This window comes from Triticum aestivum, chromosome 1A, assembly GCF_018294505.1.
Source record: "Triticum aestivum cultivar Chinese Spring chromosome 1A, IWGSC CS RefSeq v2.1, whole genome shotgun sequence".
Lineage (NCBI taxonomy): Eukaryota > Viridiplantae > Streptophyta > Magnoliopsida > Poales > Poaceae > Triticum > Triticum aestivum.
Genome location: NC_057794.1, coordinates 425,758,654 through 425,779,498, shown reverse-complemented (window position 1 = coordinate 425,779,498; position 20,845 = coordinate 425,758,654). Strand labels below are relative to the sequence as shown.

The 20,845-nt window shown below is 53.5% G+C and overlaps 2 protein-coding genes across 2 annotated transcripts; one reads left to right on the top strand and one right to left on the bottom strand.

The window, feature by feature from the left end:
- The first annotated feature begins 1,233 nt into the window (after positions 1-1,233).
- LOC123053846 (pentatricopeptide repeat-containing protein At1g20230) lies at positions 1,234-14,337 on the top strand. Its single transcript, XM_044477426.1, has 4 exons — positions 1,234-3,427; positions 6,276-6,424; positions 7,027-7,258; positions 14,077-14,337. The coding sequence occupies exon 1, from the start codon at positions 1,256-1,258 to the stop codon at positions 3,326-3,328; it is 2,073 nt and encodes a 690-aa protein (XP_044333361.1). The 5' UTR covers positions 1,234-1,255; the 3' UTR covers positions 3,329-3,427; positions 6,276-6,424; positions 7,027-7,258; positions 14,077-14,337.
- LOC123053839 (subtilisin-like protease) lies at positions 14,328-16,933 on the bottom strand. The gene has a single exon (XM_044477418.1). It carries the CDS (start codon positions 16,878-16,880, stop codon positions 14,562-14,564), a length of 2,319 nt encoding a protein of 772 aa, XP_044333353.1. The 5' UTR covers positions 16,881-16,933; the 3' UTR covers positions 14,328-14,561.
- Positions 16,934-20,845: the final 3,912 nt, after the last annotated feature.

The following is a 20,845-nucleotide window of genomic DNA, read 5'->3' as shown; positions in this document are numbered from 1 at the left end:
TGCTCCGCGTGACTCTCACTGGACCTTGGTGAAGCGTATCCTCCGTTACATACGCGGCACCCCGTCCATGGGACTTACACTCACGGCCTCCGCCTCCACCGACCTCGTCGCCTACTCTGATGCAGACTGGGCTGGCTGCCCGGATACACAGCGCTCTACTTCGGGGTACTGTGTCTACCTTGGCCCGTCTCTGATCTCTTGGTCCTCCAAGCGACAGCCCACCGTCTCCTGCTCGAGTGCCGAGGAAAAGTATCGGGCAGTGGCTAACGCCGTTGCCGAATGCTCTTGGCTTCGTCAGCTGCTCCAGGAGTTGCTTTGTGATGTCCACAAGGCCACGCTCGTCTACTGCGACAACGTCTCCGCCGTGTACCTTTCCGCCAACCCGGTCCACCATCGACGAACGAAGCATATTGAGCTCGACATACACTTTGTTCGTGAGCAGGTGGCTCTTGGGCGCATCCGGATTCTCCACGTCCCGACGGTGCAACAGTTCGCCGATGTCATGACAAAAGGACTGCCTACTTCTGTTTTTTAGGAGTTTACGTCCAATCTTTGCATCTCTGGCGACGCTTCGACTGCGGGGGGTGTTGAATATATGGTTTGTGCATGTATATTGTATAGGCCGGCCCACCTCCTAGTCATTGTATAGTTGATGTTGTGGCTCATCTTGTACTCCATATATATGTGTGCTATGCACCGATCAATACATCGTGAAGCATTGCCAAAACACTCGTTTTCAACACTAACTACCAGGCCCACGTTACCTCAAGCCCACATATTACTCACGTAAAAAGCCGGAAGTGTGATGCGAGGACAGTTATGACGAAGCACTCAATTAACGAAACAAATTAGCTAAACTTACGGGCCTGACTAAGGGCATGTACAATGGTTGATAGAATAGTCTTATCTTAAGTCTTGCATGTATTTTAGAGATGACAAAAAAGTATGTCTACAATGAGTTACATCTTAGCCTTATCTTCAATAATTAGCAATTCCTTAAAATATGGTGAGACAAATTATGTTAAGAGATCATCTTTTATCTTATCTTAAATAAAATAAAACAAGCCTTTTTTTATGAGTTCTCTCTCCTCCACCTTCGCACTACTAAAATAGCACCATTGTACATTACATCGGAGGTCTACCATGCTTTGGATCGAACGGACAAGGAGTGGTCTGACGGGGAGCCAAACATCAGTAGTCTGATGCCCCATCTTCAAAACTTGTCGAGTCGATCAATCAGCTGGCACCCAAGCCAATGTGCCAACACTCCTCAAAAACAGAAGTCATGCCCCGCGTAAACTCCTCAAAAACAGACGGCAGGAGGTGCGCGTCCAAGCCAATGTGCCAACACTCCAACACCCTTCTGCACTTCCTCCGCCACGTCTCCTTCCCGCCGGACGCGCACCTCCTGCCGTCCGCGCTCAAGTCATGCCCCGCGCAGCCCCTCGCCCGCGCGCTCCACGCGGCCGCCGCGGTCTCCGGCCTTGCGGAGGATCCCTTCGTCGCCTCCTCGCTCCTCCACACCTACCTCCGCCTCGGAGCCACCAGCGACGCCCGCGGCGTGTTCGAAAGAATGCCGGACAAGAGTGTCGTCGGCTGGAGCGCACTCATCGCCGGTTACTCTGCACGAGGCGATGCCAAGGCCGCGTGGGGCCTTCTGGAGCGGATGCGGAGCGCCGGCGTGGAGCCGAATGTGATCACCTGGAATGGACTGGTTTCCGGGCTGAACCGGAGCGGCAGCGCCCTCGACGCTGTCAAGGCACTTGTGAGGATGCACGGGGAAGGGTTCTTGCCGGACGCCACCGGTGTCTCGTGTGCACTCTCTGCGGTCGGGGATGTGAAAGAGGTCTCGGTTGGCGAGCAGCTGCATGGATATGTGGTGAAGGCAGGGTGCAGGCTAGATCAACATGTGGTCACTGCGCTCATCGACATGTACGGCAAGTGTGGGCGTGCTGATGAGATTTCTCACGTGTTCCATGAGTCCAGCCACATGGATGTTGCTACCTGCAACGCTCTCGTCGCTGGGCTCTCTCGGAACGCCCAGGTCTCTCAGGCATTGTTGCTGTTCAGCGAGTTTGTTAGCCGAGGAGTCAAGTTGAATGTTGTGTCCTGGACCTCGATTGTTGCCTGCTGTGTGCAGAATGGGAAAGATTTGGAAGCGGTGGATCTTTTCAGGAAGATGCAGTCAAAAGGGATCGAGCCAAATTCAGTCACGATACCCTGCGTATTGCCAGCATTTGCCAATGTTGCTGCTCTTATGCATGGCCGGTCAGCACACTGTTTTTCTCTTAGGAAGGGATTTCTTCATGACGTTTACGTTGGCAGTGCGTTGGTGGACATGTATGCAAAGTGTGGCAAGGTCAGGGATGCGAGGACGATCTTCGATGCAATCCCGTCTAAAAATACGGTTTCGTGGAATGCGATGATTGGTGGCTATGCAATGCATGGGGAGGCCGCAAATGCTGTGCAGTTGTTCTGTTTGATGCAGAAGTGCAAACAGAAGCCCGACCTAGTCACATTCACCTGTGTCATTGGTGCCTGTGGCCAAGCTGGCCTGACAGAGGAGGGGCGTCGCTACTTCAGTGAAATGCAGCATAGTCATGGCATTTCCCCGAGGATGGAGCATTATGCATGTATGGTTACTCTGTTAGGACGGGCTGGCAAGCTTGATGAGGCATACGATCTCATAAATGAGATGCCATTTGAGCCAAATGGTTGTATTTGGGGGTCCTTGCTGGGCTCCTGCAGGGTTTATGGAAATGTGTTCCTGGCCGAAGTCGCAGCAGAAAAGCTATTTGAACTAGAGCCAGAAAATACCGGCAACTATGTCCTGCTTTCCAACATTTATGCGTCTAAAAAAATGTGGGACGGGGTAAGTAGAGTGAGGGATCAGATGAAGAATATGGGATTGAAGAAAGAAAAGGGTTGCAGTTGGATAGAGATCAAGAACAAGGTGCACATGTTGTTTGCTGGTGACAATTCACACCCCATGATGACTGCGATAACGGAGAAACTAAAGCAGCTTACCATTGAGATGAGCAGGCTGGGCTTTGCACCGAGCACAGATTTTGTCCTACATGATGTGGAAGAACAAGAAAAGGATGATATCCTTGCTGTGCACAGTGAAAAGCTGGCTGTTGCATTGGGCCTCATAAGCACGAGCCCAGGAACACCCCTCCGGGTGATAAAGAACCTCCGGATTTGTGGTGATTGCCACGAAGCAATGAAGTTCATATCATGTTTTGAGGGGAGGGAGATATCTGTTAGAGACACCAACAGGTTTCATCACTTCAAGGATGGGAAATGTTCTTGTGGGGATTACTGGTGATTTTGCCTGCCTTGACTTACTGTCTGTTCAACAACTTGGTGTAGAAGGTGAATGAGCATGCATGTCCCCCTACCTTACGGTGGATATTGTTTTCACGAGGTAATGTAAAATTATTATATGAAAAGTAAGAAACAGAATCCAACATGCGGACCTGTGCATTATATGCAGAGCCTAAGAAAAGTTCACTCCTATGCTATGTTGGTAGAACCAGGGGTCCTACCGGATCTGCTCCGGAGGTTGTAGGGGAAGGATGGAGTGGGACGGGGCGATGATCGGGCGCGCCGGCGGCTGGGCGCCGTCGCGTCGGAGGGAGATGGCGGCGGCGGCTAGGGTTAGAGGCGGCTAGGTTTCCGGCTCCTCTGGGAGCCGGGCAATAGGGATAATAATATTCTTATTGCTTAATTCCAAAAAGAGTCTTACAACCTATATTTATAACCTAGATAACTTGCATAAGAATTAACCTAAGATAACTTGCATAAGAATTAACTTAAGATAACTTGTGGGCTAAGATTGCCCGGTGGGCCTAGCTAAACCGGCCATAACACTTCTCCCCGCCTGCACAAACAGCTCGTCCTCGAGCTATAAGGTGGGGAAGTGCTTGCGGAACTCCTCGAGGCGATCAACCAGCGTCAAACACCTTCTCGACAGCTGGGGCGGCCAGGTCGGCGGCGTCGGCGTCCTCCGGAATGTAGTCTGCAACCTCCAGGTAGAAGAGTCGCGGGCAGGCATGGCCGGGCGTGTACGGCTCGTCGCAGTTGAAGCACAACCCTTGACGGCGACGCTCGAGTAACTCGGCTGAGGTGAGCCGGCGGAACGGGCGCGCTGCGGTCGTGGTGAGGGGTGCCGCAGAAGCCTGCGCAGGCCGACCTTGCGCGCAATCCGGCCCGGGTAGCGACCCAGCGGTCCGGGACGGTGATTCCTGCTGGATGGCCACCGCGCGGTGCTCGAACGCGCGGGCGTAGTACATGGCCGACTGGAGATCCTGGGGTCCCTGAAGCTCCACGTCCACGCGGATGTGATCTGGAAGTCCGCCGACAAAGAGGTCGGCCCGCTGTTGCGCCGTCATGCCCGACGCATGGCATGCCAGGGCCTGGAAACGGTCGGCGAAGTCCTGCACCGTGGAGGTGAAGGGAAGGCGGCCGAGCTCCGCCAGGCGGCTCCCGCGAACCGGAGGTCCAAAGCGAAGGAGGCAGAGCTCGCAGAAGCGCTCCCAAGGAGGCATGCTGCCCTCGTCCTGCTCGAGGGCGTAGTACCAGGTCTGGGCTGCACCGCGGAGGTGGTAGGATGCCAGCCAAGTGCGCTCCAACGCGAGCGTGCGCTGGCCACGGAAAAACTGCGCACACTGGTTGAGCCAGTTAAGCGGGTCCTCCATGCCGTCATAAGTGGCGAAATCGATCTTGGCGAACCGTGGCGGCGTCTGGGTCGGCGCGCCATGGCCGACCGGCTCGGCGGTGCGGAGCAGTGATGATGACGGTGCCCGGTCAACGGTGGGAAGGCCGTCATAGGCCCTCGCGGAGCCGAACGAGGCCCCAGACTGCAGCGTGGGTACCGGTGGGTCCCCGGCCTTTGTGTAAACTGGCGGTGGCGACGTCCCGGTTAGCCAGGCCGGGATCGGGGACGGTGACGGCGGAAACCGGACCTGCTGGATCGGAAGTCCTCCCGGTGTGGACTGGCCCAGTCTGGAGCTGGGCGGCGGCGGTGGGAGCTGGACCGGTGCGGTTGGCGCGGCTGGGGCCGGCGCGGGCCACTGCGGCGGTGGGCCGGGCGCGGGAGGCGCGGGTGGCGCCGCGAGAACCGGCGCGGGCCACTGCGGCCAGGACGGCGTTGGGGTGGGCGGCGGCTGGAGCGACGGATGGGCCCCGGCGATCGCCGCGGGTACCGAGTACCAGGGCAGGTGCAGCAGTGGCGGGGCCCGCCGGTGTAGCCCGCCTGGAACGGCAGCAGGAGCGTCCCGCTCGGGCCCGACGCGTTCTGGATCGGCCAGTGCGTCGCCGGGTGGCTGTAGGCGGGGGGCGTAGCCGGCGGGGTGGTGTGCGGGCCGGCCAAGTACAGGGAGATGCCCTGGACGGCCGTCACGAGGTCCCGCAGGGTGCTGGTCATCTCCTCCGGCGTGAAGACGGAGGTTGTCGGCGGCGCGGAAGTGACGGGGGCCGGCGACGCGGAGGTGATCGGGGCCGGCGGCGTTGGGGACCCGGCAGTGGTCATCAGGGCGGTGGTGATGATGGGCAGCGGCAGCGTGGGTGTTGATGACGACATGATCGAACCCGAGTCTCTGGATACCAAATTGGTAGAACCAGGGGTCCTACCGGATCTGCTCCGGAGGCTGTAGGGGAAGGATGGAGTGGGACCGGGCGATGATAGGGCGCGCCGGCGGCTGGGCGCTATCGCGTCGGAGGGAGATGGCGGCGGCGGCTAGGGTTAGAGGCGGCTAGGGTTCCGGCTCCTCTGGGAGCCGGGCAATAGGGATAATAATATTCTTATTGCTTAATTCCAAAAAGAGTCTTACAGCCTATATTTATAACCTAGATAACTTGCATAAGAATTAACCTAAGATAACTTGGATAAGAATTAACCTAAGATAACTTGTGGGCTAAGATTGCCCGCTGGGCCTAGCTAAACCGGCCATAACATATGTGATGTCTCCACTTGCAATTTCAGTTTTTCTTAATACCATGTTGCTACAATTTTCGTCAGTCTCGGTTTTATTAGCTAATCATTCTGATCTAAAACACACCATTATCTGGTGTTTTCCAAAGGAGAACTTTATTTCAACTCTACACACAGTCCTGTCTACACGCCACCATGGGCAGTTTCACCTTGAGTTAGTTGTTTTATCTAGAGACTGATTGGTATCCAAACAAGGTCTAATTTCCTAGTCAAGTTCTTAGTTATATATGGAATTTGTTTTAGTATAACCCTATGAATTTTGTAGTCGTTCAACCTGCAGATTTCAGAAATACATTGGTGGAATACTTCCATTGGAGAGACTCAGTTGGAACTTGGAGTTGATATTAATTTTGTAAATGGTTGAAATGATTAAATCCATGGAAGTGAGACACATCAGCTTTCGGAGGATGCATCAAATAGAAAAAAAAGGTATCGTTTACATGCTTCTGTTTACACGTGACACTTGCTGAAGGAACTTAACATACCTTGTTTTAAGTTAATAGCATCATCAGTTCTCTGTTTTCACATTTTTAATATGACATGCTATTCACCAAATGAATGCTTGTGCCTAGATTCTTCTAGTCGTTTGCACACACCCAGTTAGTGCCACGATGGGCATGCCATACTCTTGTGCAGACATGACCAAAAAACCTTGCAGTAAGATACCATCTGTTTTGGATTCTTTATTATCTCCGAGGGATTTTTAGACACTGACAACTTCTTTAGCATATCTTATCCTTCATTTCTTCATTCAGCTTTTATGGTTTGTATCTCTCTCAACATTTTTTAACTAGCTCATGCTTGCCAGATTCTATTGATATTCTCATTTTTTAGCTTCTATCTATCACATATTTTTTCAGAAATTGTGGCGGGGGCTTTCATGATTTTGATGGATCATTCTACTATAGTAGGGTTCTTAAGTGGGATAAGATAATCAAATTCACTACTGTTGACACGTAGATATATACTTTAAGGATTATACTGATCAAACAGCTTGTTTGTTTCTTCACCGATGCCATCAATCCAAGCAGGAAATTTAAGCTTGACTTTGGAGAAGCATTCAATATTATCGAGCACGACACGATCATCAGAGTCATGGAGCATATGGGCTTTGATGCGAGGTGGATTGGATGGATTAAATCCGTCCTCTCCACTGGTACCTCCTCTGTCCTACTTAATGGTGCCCCGGGGAGGAAAATTTTCAAGCTATCATCAATAAGGCTTGTGCTTGTCACCATAACCTGCTTCAACTCCCCCTTCCAGGTACTAACAGCATCTTCCCTGTTTGGCAATACACAGATGATATGCTTTTAAGCATGCAAACATGTTCCCACTAACTGCTGTCTTAAAAGCCTCCTTGAATCCCTTGGACAGTCCACTGGTCTTTGAGTTAATTTCCAGAAAACTTGCCTTCTTCCCATCCATGTTTTGGAGGAAAAATGCAGCAGTTAGCTGGCCTCTATGGTTGCCGCATTGCCAATTTCCCCTTCACCTATCTCGGGCTTCCTCTTGGTCTGAGCAAACCTGGAATCAGGGACTTTGATCTGATTCATAGGATGCAGCAGCTCTTAACTTCTTGCCCCTCCTTGTCTTTTGGTGGGAGAATCACAGTGGTAGGAACTAGGGCCCTACCGGATCTAGGGCGTAGGTTGTATGGGAAGGAGGGGGAAGGGCGAGGGCTGGTGCGCGGCGGCCGGCGGCGTGGCGCCGTCCTTGCGACAGGAGCAGCGGCGGCGAAAGCAGGAGGCGGCTAGGGTTTAGGTCTCCCGGCTGCCTAAGGGAAGCCGAGCAAATATTGATTGCTTCGTGCTTGATTAGATTGATACTTCTCCTCTCCTTATATAGAGAGGTTTACTTGACTCCTAAGCAAACGATCCTAATACGATAAAATAATTGGCTAAGCCCCTAATTAAGATACTTGGGCCATAACCCACTGGGCTAAGCCCCTATGCCGGTCATAACACTTCTCCCCGCCTGCACAAACAGCTCGTCCTCGAGCTGTAAAGTGGGGAAGCGCTTGCTGAACTCCTCGAGGTGATCAACCAGCGTCAAGCACCTTCGCGACAGCTGGGGCGGCAAGGTCGGTGGCGACGGCGTCCTCCAGAATGTAGTCTGCAACCTCCAAGTAGAAGAGTCGCGGGCAGGCGTGGCCGGGCGTGTAGGGCTCGTCGCAGTTGAAGCACAACCCTTGGCGGCGACGCTCGAGTAGCTCGGCCGAGGTGAGCCAGCGGAACGGGCACGCCGCGGTCGCGGCGAGGGGTGCCGCGGAAGCCTGAGCAGGACCGACCCTAAGCGGGATCTGGCCAGGGTAGCGACCCAGTGGCCCGGGACGGTGACTCCTACTGGACGGCCACCGCGCGGCGCTCGAACGCGCGGGCGTAGTACATGGCCGTCTGGATATCCTGGGGTCCCCGAAGCTCCACGTCCACGCGGATGTGATCCGGAAGTCCACCGACAAAGAGGTCGGCCCGCTGCTGCGCCGTCACGCCCGACGCGTGGCATGCCAGGGCCTGGAAACGGCCGGCGAAGTCCTGAACCGTGGAGGTGAAGGGAAGGCGGCTCCCGCGGATCGGGGGCCCAAAACGAAGGAGGCAGAGCTTGCGGAAGCGCTCCCAAGGGGGCATGCCGCCCTCGTCCTGCTCGAGGGCGTAGTACCAGGTCTGTGCTGCGTTGCGGAGGTGGTAACAGGCGAGCCAGGTGCGCTCCGAGGCGAGGGTGCGCTGCCCGCGAAAGAACTGGCCGCACTGGCTGAGCCACTTGAGGGGGTCCTCCGTGCCGTCATAGGTGGCGAAGTCGATCTTGGCGAACCGCGGCGGTGTCTGGGTCGGAGCGCCGTGTCGAGCTGGCTCGAAGGTGCGGAGCAGCGAGGCGGGTGGCGCCTGGTCGGGGGACTCCGGGTAGGGACCCGCGGAGCCGGACGGCCCGCCGAACTGCGTAAACGGGGTAGGCTGCTCCGGAGCCGTAGTGTAGACCGGCGATGGCGACGGCCCCGCCGCCCACGCTGGTAGTGGCGACGGAGAGGGCGGAAACCGGACTTGATGGATTGGTAGTCCCGCCGGCGAGGGCGCCCCTGAGTTGGGCAAGGGTGGCGCCGATGGTTGCAGCGTCGGCGGCGGAGGGTGGGCGGTCGCGTCGGTGGCCGCGGGGGACGGCGGCTGCAGATACCACAGAGGGGCCGCGGCTGGAGTGGACCCGCCGGGGTGCCCCGCCTGGAACGGCAACAGCGGCAGCCCGGTGCAGGCCGACGCACCCTGGGTCGGCCATGGCAACGCCGGGGGCCCGGCCTGGAACGGCAGCAGCGGCTGCCCGCCGTATGCAGGCGCGCCCTGGGACGGCCACGGCAGCGCGGGGTGGCCGTAGGCAGCGATCGGCGCAGCCGACGGAGGTGCGTACTGCCCAGTCATATACTGGTGGTACTGGTTGAGGTGGAGCCCTTGGACGGCCGTCATGAGATCCCGCAGCGTGCTGGTCATCTGTTCCGGCATGAAGACGGCGGTCGCCGGCGGCGCGGACGTGATGGGTGCCGGCGGCGGTGAGGAGCCCGCAGTGGTGACCGGGCCCGATAGCATGGAGGCCCTAGCGGTGGTCATCGGGGCGGACGTCATCGGCGCAGTGGTCATCGGCGCGGAGGTGGAGACGGGCAGCGGCGGCGATGGTGTTGACGAAGACATGATCGGACCCAAGTCTCTGGATACCAAATTGGTAGGAGCTAGGGCCCTGCCGGATCTAGGGCGTAGGTTGTACGGGAAGGAGGGGGAAGGGCGAGGGCTGGTGTGTGGCGGCCGGCGGCGTGGCGTCGTCCTTGCGACGGGAGCAGCGGCGGCGAAAGCAGGAGGCGGCTAGGGTTTAGGTCTCCCGGCTCCCTAAGGGAAGCCGAGCAAATATTGATTGCTTCTTGCTTGATTAGATTGATACATCTCCTCTCCTTATATAGAGAGGTTTACTTGACTCCTAAGCAAACGATCCTAATACGATAAGATAATTGGGCTAAGCTCCTAATTAAGATACTTGGGCCATAACCCACTGGGCTAAGCCCCTATGCGTCATAACACACAGTCACAAAAGCTGTCTTTAGCGCTCTTCCCTCTTTTTATATATGCTCCCTCAAGTTGCCTGAAGGGGTTATTGAAATTATAGATAAAGCCAGGCGCACCTGCCTCTGGGGGGAGTCTTGACGATATTCTGGATATGTTCCGCCTCCCTCTTTCTTCAAGCTTTTGATGAATTTCTGATCCTCAGAGTCATCCTTTAGAATCCTCAAAATGATCCTGCTGAGTATGACACTTGGAGTTACTCTTGGGGAAATAATGCTACTCCATGAAAGCTCCCAATACTTTTTTTTAGGAACTGAACCATTGCATCCCTATATATTAAGTAGGAGAAAGCAATAAGCATCCATGCCTTACAAGTTACAACACGAGGGTGTTACAGAGTAGGGGGAAAGAAAAACAAGGAAAGAAAGCTTTAGTCTGGTTCTGGTTCTGGGGTATTTTCAGTGTCCGATATCCAATGTATGGAAAGCGCCGGTTGAGAAATATCTTGCTTGATCAGATGAAGAACCTCTAGCTCAGGAAGGTGGCGCGTCTGGAATACCCTGCGATTCCGTTCCTTCCATATATTCCAGCAGGTGTATATGGCAGTGGTGATAAGCTCTGGATCCAAAGTGCATGTCAGGTCGTTCCACCAAGCTTCAGAGGTGGTCGCGTTCTCAGCGTTGTGGGTGAGAACAGGGCAGTTAGTCCAGTTGGCAACCAACATCCAAATGGATCGCGAGAAGGTGCATCTCAGGATCATATGGAAAAAGGAGTCCCATCCTCTTGATTGCATAGGTGGTAAAATTCGCTGTGCGGGATCCCCTTGATGGCGAGGTTTTCATTCGTAAGAATCCTTCCGCACAGCCAGAGCCACATGAAGAGTCGGCAGTTGCATTCAACCTTGCAGCGCCACAGCTTGTCGAATCGGGATGTTGAGTAGGAGCCCAGGAACTGAGAGCGGTAGGCAGAGCTAGCCGAATAAACCTTTGAGGTGGTAAAATTCCAGCAGATAGAGTCGTCGATCTCCGGCTGCAAATGGATTTGCTGCAGCTGCAACCAAAGGGCAGTGAATTGCCTTAGTTTGCAAGGGAGACGTGATGCGCTGGAGGCCCGACATCCATCTCTGGGATTTGATTGCGTCACCACCACGACGTTTTTCCTTGAGCACAGAATGAAGAGGCCCGGTGCCAAATCCTTAGGGAGCAGCTGTTGAGCCACCGGTCATTCCAAAAGGACACCCTTGTGCCATTGCCAATGGAGATGGAAGTGGAGGTGCGGAACAGAGCAAGATCATCCTTGTCACAGGGAATATGAGAGCCTAGCCACAGTCTCTGTCTGCCATCCATTCGAGCCATTTCCATCGAAGCCTGAGCGCCCTGTCAAAACGTTTGATATCCATGACGCCCAGCCTGCCCATGTCTTTAGGTCGACAGACGGCGTTCGAGTTAACCAGGGCCAAACCGACAGTTGCGTCCGGCTTAGACCACCAGAGGAAGTTCCTGCGCAGCTTGTCAATTTGCTTAATGACCCAAGAATCAAGCTTGAAGACCGTGATCAGGTAAGTTGGTATAACAGACAACACTGAGTTCACCAACCGCAGTCGTCCATCACTGTTGAGAAGCTTTCCTTTGCACTTCTGCAGTTTTGCAGCTATTTTATCTAGGACCGGTTGTATTTCAGGTCACGTGATCTTCCTGAAGTAAAGTGGTAGTCCAAGGTACTTGCATGGGAATTGCATGACGGGGACAGGAAAGGACCTTAGCAGTTGGGGGAGATCAATGTTGTCGCAACGAACTGTGAACAACCCACTCTTGTCCAGGTTGGCAACTAGCCCTGAAATGGCGCCGAACTGAAGCAACAATTGCTTGGTAACAAGAACATCTTCAGGCATGGGAGTGATAAACAGCGCTGCATCATCCGCGTGAAGGCTCAGGCGCGGATTTGACGGAAGGAGGTTGAGGGGAGCCAGAACTCCATCAGCACGAGCTTTCGCGAACATCCAGTGCAGGGGAGCAATGACCCAAGTGAACATGGGAGACACATACAAGAACTCCATCAGTATGCCCAAGAACTCCATCAGTATGCTTCTGCTCGTTTCAACTGGATTTGGTCCTCTAAATGTTCTGCCAAGCTAAAGGGTTTTGCATGGCTCCTTCTCAATGAAAGATTAAACACAAGAGATGCTACAAAGAAAAACTTTCGGGTCACAGATAATCAAAGTAATGAAGTTAACTCTGCTATATCTTCGGCTCAGATGAGATCCTGGAATCTAGTGACCGTATTTTAAAACTGTCTGGTAGGATTAGGGTTCCTACCAGGCCTCCGGCGCAGATTGTATGGGAAAGGAGGAGGGGGACGAGGGCTTGAGCGGGCGCGTCGGTGGACAGGCGCCGTCGCGGCTAGGGTTTAGAGGCGGCGGCGGCTAGGGTTCCGGCTCCTCAGGGAGCCGGGCAACAGAAGATGATAATATCTTTATTGCTTGATTTCAACGTTGTCTTACAACTAGTATTTATAACTTTAGCCTAAGATAACTTGCCTAAAATAACTTGCCGAAGATAACTTGTGGGCCAAGCCCCTAATACTAATGCCCGGTGGGCCTCTTCCTAGTATAGACCAAACCGGTCATAACATCTCTCCCCGCCTGCGCAAACAGCTCGTCCTCGAGCTGAAAGTCTGGATAGTGTTGGCGAAAATCCTCACGCTGCTCCCAAGTAGCCTCCTCCTCCGGAAGGCCCGCCCACTGAACGAGGACGAACCAGACGCCACGACGGAGCTGTGCCTGCAACACCTTTGCCGGCTCTGGAAGAATGCGACCATCGGCGGTTGGCGGAAGCGCTGGAGGAGCCGTTGGTGGCTCACCACGAAAAGGCTTGAGCAGCCCCACATGGAAGACGTCGTGGATGCGAGCGCGGGCTGGAAGCTGAAGACGATAGGCCACCTTCCCAATGCGCTCCAAGATAGGGAAGGGCCCGGCGTAGCGAGGCCCGAGCTTGCGCTTGGCGCGCGGGTCAAGCGACTGCGTAGAGCGGTGGAGAAGACGCAGCCACACCCAGTCACCCACCGCGAACTCCGCCTCGCGATGATGATCGTCGTAGTAATGCTTGGCCAGCTGCTGGGCCTGAAGGAGACGCTGACGGACCTCAGCAAGCATCTCATCGCGGGTGCGGATAAGGTCACCTGTCCGAGCCGTCTCCGGGTCCACCGGTAGTATAGGCGGGGGTGGTCGACCATAGACCACCTCAAACGGCGTAGCGCGCAGGGCGGAGTGATAGGAGGTGTTGTAGCAGTAAACTGGCATCTCCCTCAGCCACAGCAGCATAGTTAACCCTGCTATATCTTCGGCTAAAGCTGCTCAGCTGCCTGATGTATTTAGAAACAAATGAACACGGAGATTTTTGGCAACATTTGGCCCTAGCATTTGCTCCAAGTTTCAGTTCTTCAAAAAAGGTTGTCTCCTCACCTTTAGGGTGTCTTCAGAACAGCTGATTTGTCAGATAACCTTCATTGTTTATAATTAAATTAATGTTTGAGTACTCATTACAGTAGGTTCTTAATACTGTGGCTTTTCCATTTCCAATCAAAGCTGATTGGCTTGTTTGAGCATCTTATTAGAAAATTATTGTTTTTTTTTGAGAAAATAGAAAATTATTGTTAAACCGTCCATTTTTTACATTTTATTTCCAGGAAACCATTTTATTGACTTTGGCCATAGATTTTTTATGACTTCCACTCCCCATTGCCTAAAACTTTGTTGTTGGAACGGAGGGAGTATATGCCACTTTTACCTTATCCCGTCAGCAATGTAATTATCTTCAGATTCCTGGATATCTCTTGTGAAGCTTCCAAAAAATCATTTGGAAATTTATTTTCTTGTGTGCATTGTTAACTTGCACGACTGCACCAGACATGTCCTCTCGGTGCCTGGATTTCCCTTTCGTGTATTTATTAAATCTTTTGTTGGGAAACGATCTAAACTGCACTACGTATGCCATCTCAATGTGCAACATGTGTTGCTGATTTTCTCATTGTCTGGTCATTTTGTAACAGTAACACATCATTGACCTTCCAGTCCGAGTTTTGGTGTTCAAATCTTGCCCAAGCAGAGCACCCATGGAGGCACAGCAAGTGACAAGTGTTCCTCGCGATTTCGACAAAAGAAGTGGTGCTCTCAGTTTGCAATGTACTCCCTCCGTTCTAAAATAAGTGACTCAACTTTGTACTAGTTTTAGTACAAAGTTAGTACAAACTTGAGTCACTTATTTTGGGACGGAGGGAGTATCTCTCAGACAGAAGCTTGATTGTGCTGGCAACTTGAGGATTTTGAGTAGTGATATTTGATACAGTAAAGATACAAGGTTATCTCAGTGACCTCCTTTGATAAGTGCCCTATTTGTGTGATTGCATGTTTGCAATCGGGACCTCAAGGAGTAGTGCTAGTTGGGAAGAACGATAATGTCTCCATGTTGTGAACTGTATGGATACTTGTGCTTATGCTAACCAGGCTGGCTGAGTACAACGAACGCCTGACAGAATCATGTCGGGACAACCCTGGCGTCCGCGATGATCGGGCTCCGCACCACGTGATCTTCAGACACCCAGCGTAGGCTCCCCTCTGCCAGCTGCCCGGCGTCGGCGTCGCCTCCCCTGCTGCTCACGGTCACCGTGAATGTCTTCTTCTCCATCGCCGACGTGAACTCCAGCGCCTCTGGCTCCACCTTCACCTTGAGCCACCCGGGCACGTCCAGGTGAGCGGTGTACGTCGACATCGCCGGCCCCACGTTTGTCACCGTCCGCTTCGCCTTGAACGGCTTCTCGGAGAGTGGCACCAGTATCGCCGGGTAGTTCAGCTGCGCCTCTGGTATGGACCCCACCGCCGCGCACGTCAAGCTGCTGTTGCCCGTAATAGTCTTCATGGCCGGCTCACCGAGCAGCCCGCAGATGTAGGCGCTGTAGTCGCCGACGTCGAGGTCGTAGACCAGGCCCGGGTCCACGACCTTCGCCGCGTCCACGTGGCCGGCGCCGATCGAGTAGAAGCTCGCCTTCCGGTGCTCTTCGTCCATGATGGGGTGCCCCGCGTTGTCGGCGGTGCTGGACGTGGTCATGATGGCCGACTTGACCGCCGACGGCGACCACTCCGGGTGCGCCTTCTTCACGAGCGCCACGATGCCGGTGACGTGCGGCGCGGCCATGGACGTGCCGGAGGCAACGTTGTAGCTGTACGACTCCGTGCCACCGATAGGCACCATCGACGGCCACGCGGCGAGGATGTTGAGCCCCGGCGCCATGATGTCGGGCTTGAGCACGCCGGGGCTGGCCGCGTTCGGCCCGCGGGACGAGAAGGCCGCGACGATGGGCGCCGGCTTCACGTGAACAATCGAGCTGTTGAACAGTATCGTTGCGGTGTGGGCGGCCGCCGTCGAGCCCACCCTGGCGTAGCCCATGATCTTGGCGCCGTCGGTCGCGGTCACCTGTGACATTGGGAGGTTATAATACTTCTCTACCACGATGGTGTACCCGAAGTCGGCTTCGTTGATGAACACCACTCCGGCGCCGCCTGCCGCCTGGACCGCCTGGATCGAGTTCAGCGGAGGCAACGGCGTCTCGGTGTCGCACACGACCACCTTGCCGGTGATGTTGACGCCGTCGAAGTAATCGCAGTAGCTGGTGCCCTGAGGGTAGTAGAGCGGGTACGCCTTGGCGCTGAAGCGCTTGTCCTGCGTCAGCGACTCGCCGTCGAACGCCTCCCCGTCGCCGAGCCGCACGGTGGCTCGGTAGCTCCGGTCCACCGACCCGGCCCCCACGGTCAATATCCACGGCGCCTCGTTTGACAGCGTGGAGGGCGTCGGGCCGCTGTTACCGCCGGCGCACACCACGAGGACGCCCTTGGACATCACCCCGAACGCGCCGATCGCGATCAGGTCCTTGTCCAATGGTATGGAGGGGCCGCCGAGGGAGAGCGACAGCACGTCCACGCCGTCCTTCACCGCCGCGTCCATCCCGGCCAGTATGTCGGACTCGAAGCATCCTTCGCCGTCGCATACCTTGTACATGGCCAGGTGCGCGCCCGGCGCGATCCCGGCGGCGGTGCCCCTGCCGAGGCCGAACGCCGAGACGCCGTCCACGAAGTGGCCCGCCGCGGTGCCTGCCGTGTGCGTCCCGTGCCCGACGGCGTCGGTGGTGTCGTTGCCGCCCATGAGCGACACCAGGCCGACGAGCTTGTTGTTGCAACGCACGGGGGCCTGGCACTTGCCCTTCCACCTGGCAGGCGGCGGCGGCATGCCCTCGTCTCCAAACGAAGGGTGCGAGGCGGCGATGCCGGTGTCGAGAAACCCGACGATGACGCCCTCGCCGTAGTTTGTGGCGTTCCAGACGCCTCGCTTGGCGTCCAGGCCGAGGAACCCCGGCGTGCGCGTCGTCATCAGCGGCACCCTCCGCTCCGGGAAGGCGCGCACGAACCCGCGCTTCCTGGACACCGCTGCGAGCTCGTCCTCCGTCAGCTTTGCGGCGAAGCCGGAAAACACGCCCGTGTACGAGTGGCGAATGGTCGGTGCGTCGCCGCCGGCCGTCCTGCCAGGGCGCGACCCCGGCCGCAGGAACGACTTGTGCCATCTCCGGGGCGCGGCTTCGTCGGCGTGGTGCGCGTGCGCCGGAGGCTCGACGAGCACTACGTAAGTTCGAGCGGCTCCATGGTTGAGGCTGGTACTCTGCCTCGCTGTCGCACCGCCTCCGCCAGTGATAATGCTCAGCGTGGGTGTCGCGCTCAAGACGAAGACGAGAACGGACGCGAGGAGTAGTGCCGTCAGGTGAGCCATGTCATCTACCGATCTACGAGAGCATGCAAGTATGGGCATGAAAAATATTTGGCGCAAGCGGTGCTTATATACATTTCTCAAACTGTGTTCTAGTTTGGCCACTCTGTATTCCTACATGACTGGCATCCATGCATGATCCCACCAAAGATGCAGTGCGATGTGGATCTCCTTGGAAACAGGGACATACAGAATGTGTGCATGGTTTTGTTGCTTTCTGGACTCATAATGTAACTGCATCTGTTTTTTGTTTTGTTTTGCTTGCATGTTTTGTGTGTGACGCGACAATTCTGATCCTCCATTTCGGGCGGAGCATTGCTTCGGCATCTCAGTGTATGATTCTTGTTTGCTTAGCAGTTTTTTTTTCAAAAAAAACTTTCCATCTATATACCCCTCAAAAAAAACTTTCTATCTATCCATCATACATTATGACAGTGCAAAGAACACAAAAGATGCTCATAAAAATAAGGTGTACGTGCGTATATATGAGTGCCTCAGTATGTACTGTGTTTAAAAAATAACAAAAATTACATACATATCCGCAGACCACTTTAACGATGATTACAAGCACTAGAGCGAGCGAAGGCACGCTGCTATCATCATCCCTCCATCACCGGAACCAAGCAAATTTTATTTTAGTAGATAGTCTAAAAGTCATTGGGTTAAGACCCCGAAAGATCAGCGAACAACAACCGCCGCTCATAAAAGAGAAGTGTAGATTGGAAGGACCCAACCTGTGAAGACATGAATACAAACGAGGACCGGATCCATGCAAATCCACCAAAAGACTAACACCGACCGAATCCCGCGGGATCCGTCGAAGACACACCTCCACACGCCCTCCGAGGATGCAAAACACACCGCTGGGACGGGGACTAGGTGGGAAGAATCTTATTCTATCTTCAGGAAGTCGTCGTCGCCTTACCTTTCTGAATAGTACTCAAACCCTAAACAGATAAAAAAAACACCTAAAAATGAAGCATGAGCCCTCCTAACGGTAAGAGTTGGGATCCATCACGCCTCCATAGCCATAAGAACACAGGAAACGAACAAATCAACAGTGCCAGCATAAAGCGAAGAAACCTTATATGCCTCGGAGCCTTCCTTAAGCAATTCCCATCATGGCGAAAAGATAGTATGCATTTTTAACCTTTTGTGAAGGTGAAATCGTCCACCTTCATTTTTACAGAGTAATATTTGCAAATTCTTTGGATACGCCGTATCTTTATCTGTGTCTATACCAATATAACGTCATCACTCATGTTTGACTCAGCATATCCTCACACTTCCAAGTATTTTATCCAAAGGATATGGATTAAGTGAAAATTACAGGAAATTTCAGTCTTAAATTAGTCTTCCATTGGCTGCTACATTGCTGCAGCTACCCTGTGCCTCGTCCTGCTCTCTCGCCGCTCTTGTGTCATGCCTCTGCCTTCAGATCTGCATCATCAGAGCTGCTGTGCGAACGCAATGCAGAATAGGACTCAATAGTCAATACGTGCTCTCTTAATTGGACACTCAAAGGGGACGCTCCTATTGCATTTTTTTTTGCGATTGCGAACGGTAGGCGTAGGCGCTGTGACATTAACAGTTTGATGATTAATGGTCTACGCTCCTCTGATCAGTCGGTGATTCTAGCTCATGTAGTGGATTTCTTCTCGTCTTTGTTAGGGGCTAAACCTCAATCGGGCTTGTCCATTTCCCCCCACCTTTGGAGTTCTGGTCTTAAAATTTCCCCCGAGGAGAATGCCTCCTTGATGATCCCGCTCTCTGATCAGGAAATCTGGGACGTGGTTAATTCTGCTAACCCCAATGCAGCATCTGGGCCAGATGGCTTTTCCATTCCTTTCTTTCGGAGATTTTGGCCCCAGTTGAAACAGTTGGTGTGTAGCGTTATTCAGGGTTTCTGTCTTGGGACTGTCGATATCTCTCGTCTGAATTACGCTGTAATATCCCTGATTCCGAAGGTCAAGGGTGCTGATGTTATTTCCCAATTTCGGCCTATAGCGTTGATTAACAACTTTGCCAAATTCCCTTCCAAAGGCTTTGCGAATCGGCTGTCCCCGGTTGCGCATAGAGTTATTAGCCCCTTTCAATCTGCTTTTATCAAAGGGCGATTCATTCTAGATGGCATTCTTTCCCTTCATGAGATTGTTCACGACCTTCACGCGCGGAAAGCTAAAGCGGTTATTCTTAAGTTAGACTTTGAAAAAGCGTATGACTCGGTCAGTTGGCCTTTCCTCAAGCAGGTCCTTCTTGCCAAAGGGTTCGACGGTGCTTATGTCCATCGTATCATGCAGTTGGTCTCGGGTGGCCATACTGCTGTTGCTGTGAATGGCGTTATTAGTAACTTCTTTGCGAATGGCAGGGGCCTTCGCCAAGGGGATCCAGCCTCCCCGGCTCTCTTTAACTTTGTGGCCGACGCCTTCTCTTGCATGCTCTCCAAGGCGGCCCGTTGTGGGCACATTACCCCCGTGATCTCCCATCTTCTGCCGGAAGGTGTCTCCCATCTGCAATACGCTGATGATACAATCATATTGGTGGAGTTGGATAATGCCTGTATTGCCAATCTTAAATTCATCTTGCTGTGTTTCGAAGCTGTTTCGGGTCTGAAGATCAATTTCGCCAAGAGTGAGGTACTGGTGACGGGTATGGACGGGGCGGAAGCCTTGCGGGTTGCCAGGCTCCTTAATTGCGCTTTAGGTTCTTTCCCTTTCAAGTATTTAGGACTTCCTATCTCTCCTGGTATCCTTCATGCGAAGGACTTCGCTCCGGTGGTTGCTAAAGTAGGAAACAGGGTGCTCCCGTGGAGGGGTAGATATAATACCAATGCAGGCAAAGTGGCTTTAATCAATTCTTGCCTGTCTTCTCTCCCTATGTTTCTTATGGGCTTCTATCTTCTCACGAATGGCGTGCATTCTGGCTTCGACAAACATAGGGGTGGCTTCTACTGGAATTCAGCTGATAACAAAAGAAAATATAGGCTGGTTAAGTGGCAACTGATGTGTAGGCCTAAAAACCTTGGGGGGTTAGGCATTATTAACACTCGGGTGATGAACATGTGTTTGCTCATCAAGTGGTGGTGGAAAATTATGACTGTGGGGGCCGGGTCGCTGTGGTTTTCGATTCTTAAGGCCAAATATTTTCCCCACTCCGATCCTATGTTTGCTCCCGCGCGGCGTGGTTCTCAGTTCTGAAAAGCTCTTGTTAAAGTTAGGCCGATTTTTTTGGAGCTTGTCAAGTTTTCAGTGGGGAATGGGTCTGCTGTTCGTTTTTGGTTGGATTGGTGGTCTGGGGATGCCCCACTTGCCGTGAGCTTTCCGATTATGTTTTCTTATTGTCCCAATCCGCAGATCTCCATCGCGGAGCTGGCTGCTAATAATTGGGATTTGGCTTTCCGTCGGGCTCTGTCTCCTGAAGAGTTGGAAGATTGGCAAAGCCTCTCTGTCCTCTTCCCCGTGCTCTCGGAGTCGGCTGACTCGGTGTTTTGGCCACTTTCGGCCTCTGGTAAATTTTCTGTTAAGTCATTGTATTCTAGACTCATTGGTGGTACCCCCTCGGCTAGATTCTCTTGTGTCTGGAAATCAAGGGTTCCTCCGAAAATTAAGATTTTTCTCTGGCAGGCCTTTCGTGGTCGCCTCCCTACTGCTGATCAGATAAAAAAACGCAATGGGCCGGGCTCTGAATTCTGTAACCTATGTGGGGCCTTGGAAAATTCCGACCACATCTTTTTCAACTGTGTACTTGCCAAATTAGTTTGGTCTTGCATCAGATCTTGGCTTCGGGTTTCTTGGAATCCCTCCTCTTTTTCTGATATTAGAACTCTAGCTAAAACTTTGGTCGGGGTCACCAAGAGGGTATTTTGGGCTGGCTTGGGAGCCTTATGCTGGGCCTTATGGAATATTAGAAACAAATTTACTATTGAGCTTACCTTCCCATCTAAACCTGCTGATGTTCTATTCAAATCATGTATATTCTTGCAGCAGTGGAGATCATTGACTAAGGAG

Bases quoted from the DNA above. Each gene is read 5' to 3' on its own strand.
- LOC123053839 (XM_044477418.1), bottom strand. From the start codon at position 16,880: ATGCCCATACTTGCATGCTCTCGTAGATCGGTAGATGACATGGCTCAC.
- LOC123053846 (XM_044477426.1), top strand. From the start codon at position 1,256: ATGTGCCAACACTCCTCAAAAACAGAAGTCATGCCCCGCGTAAACTCC.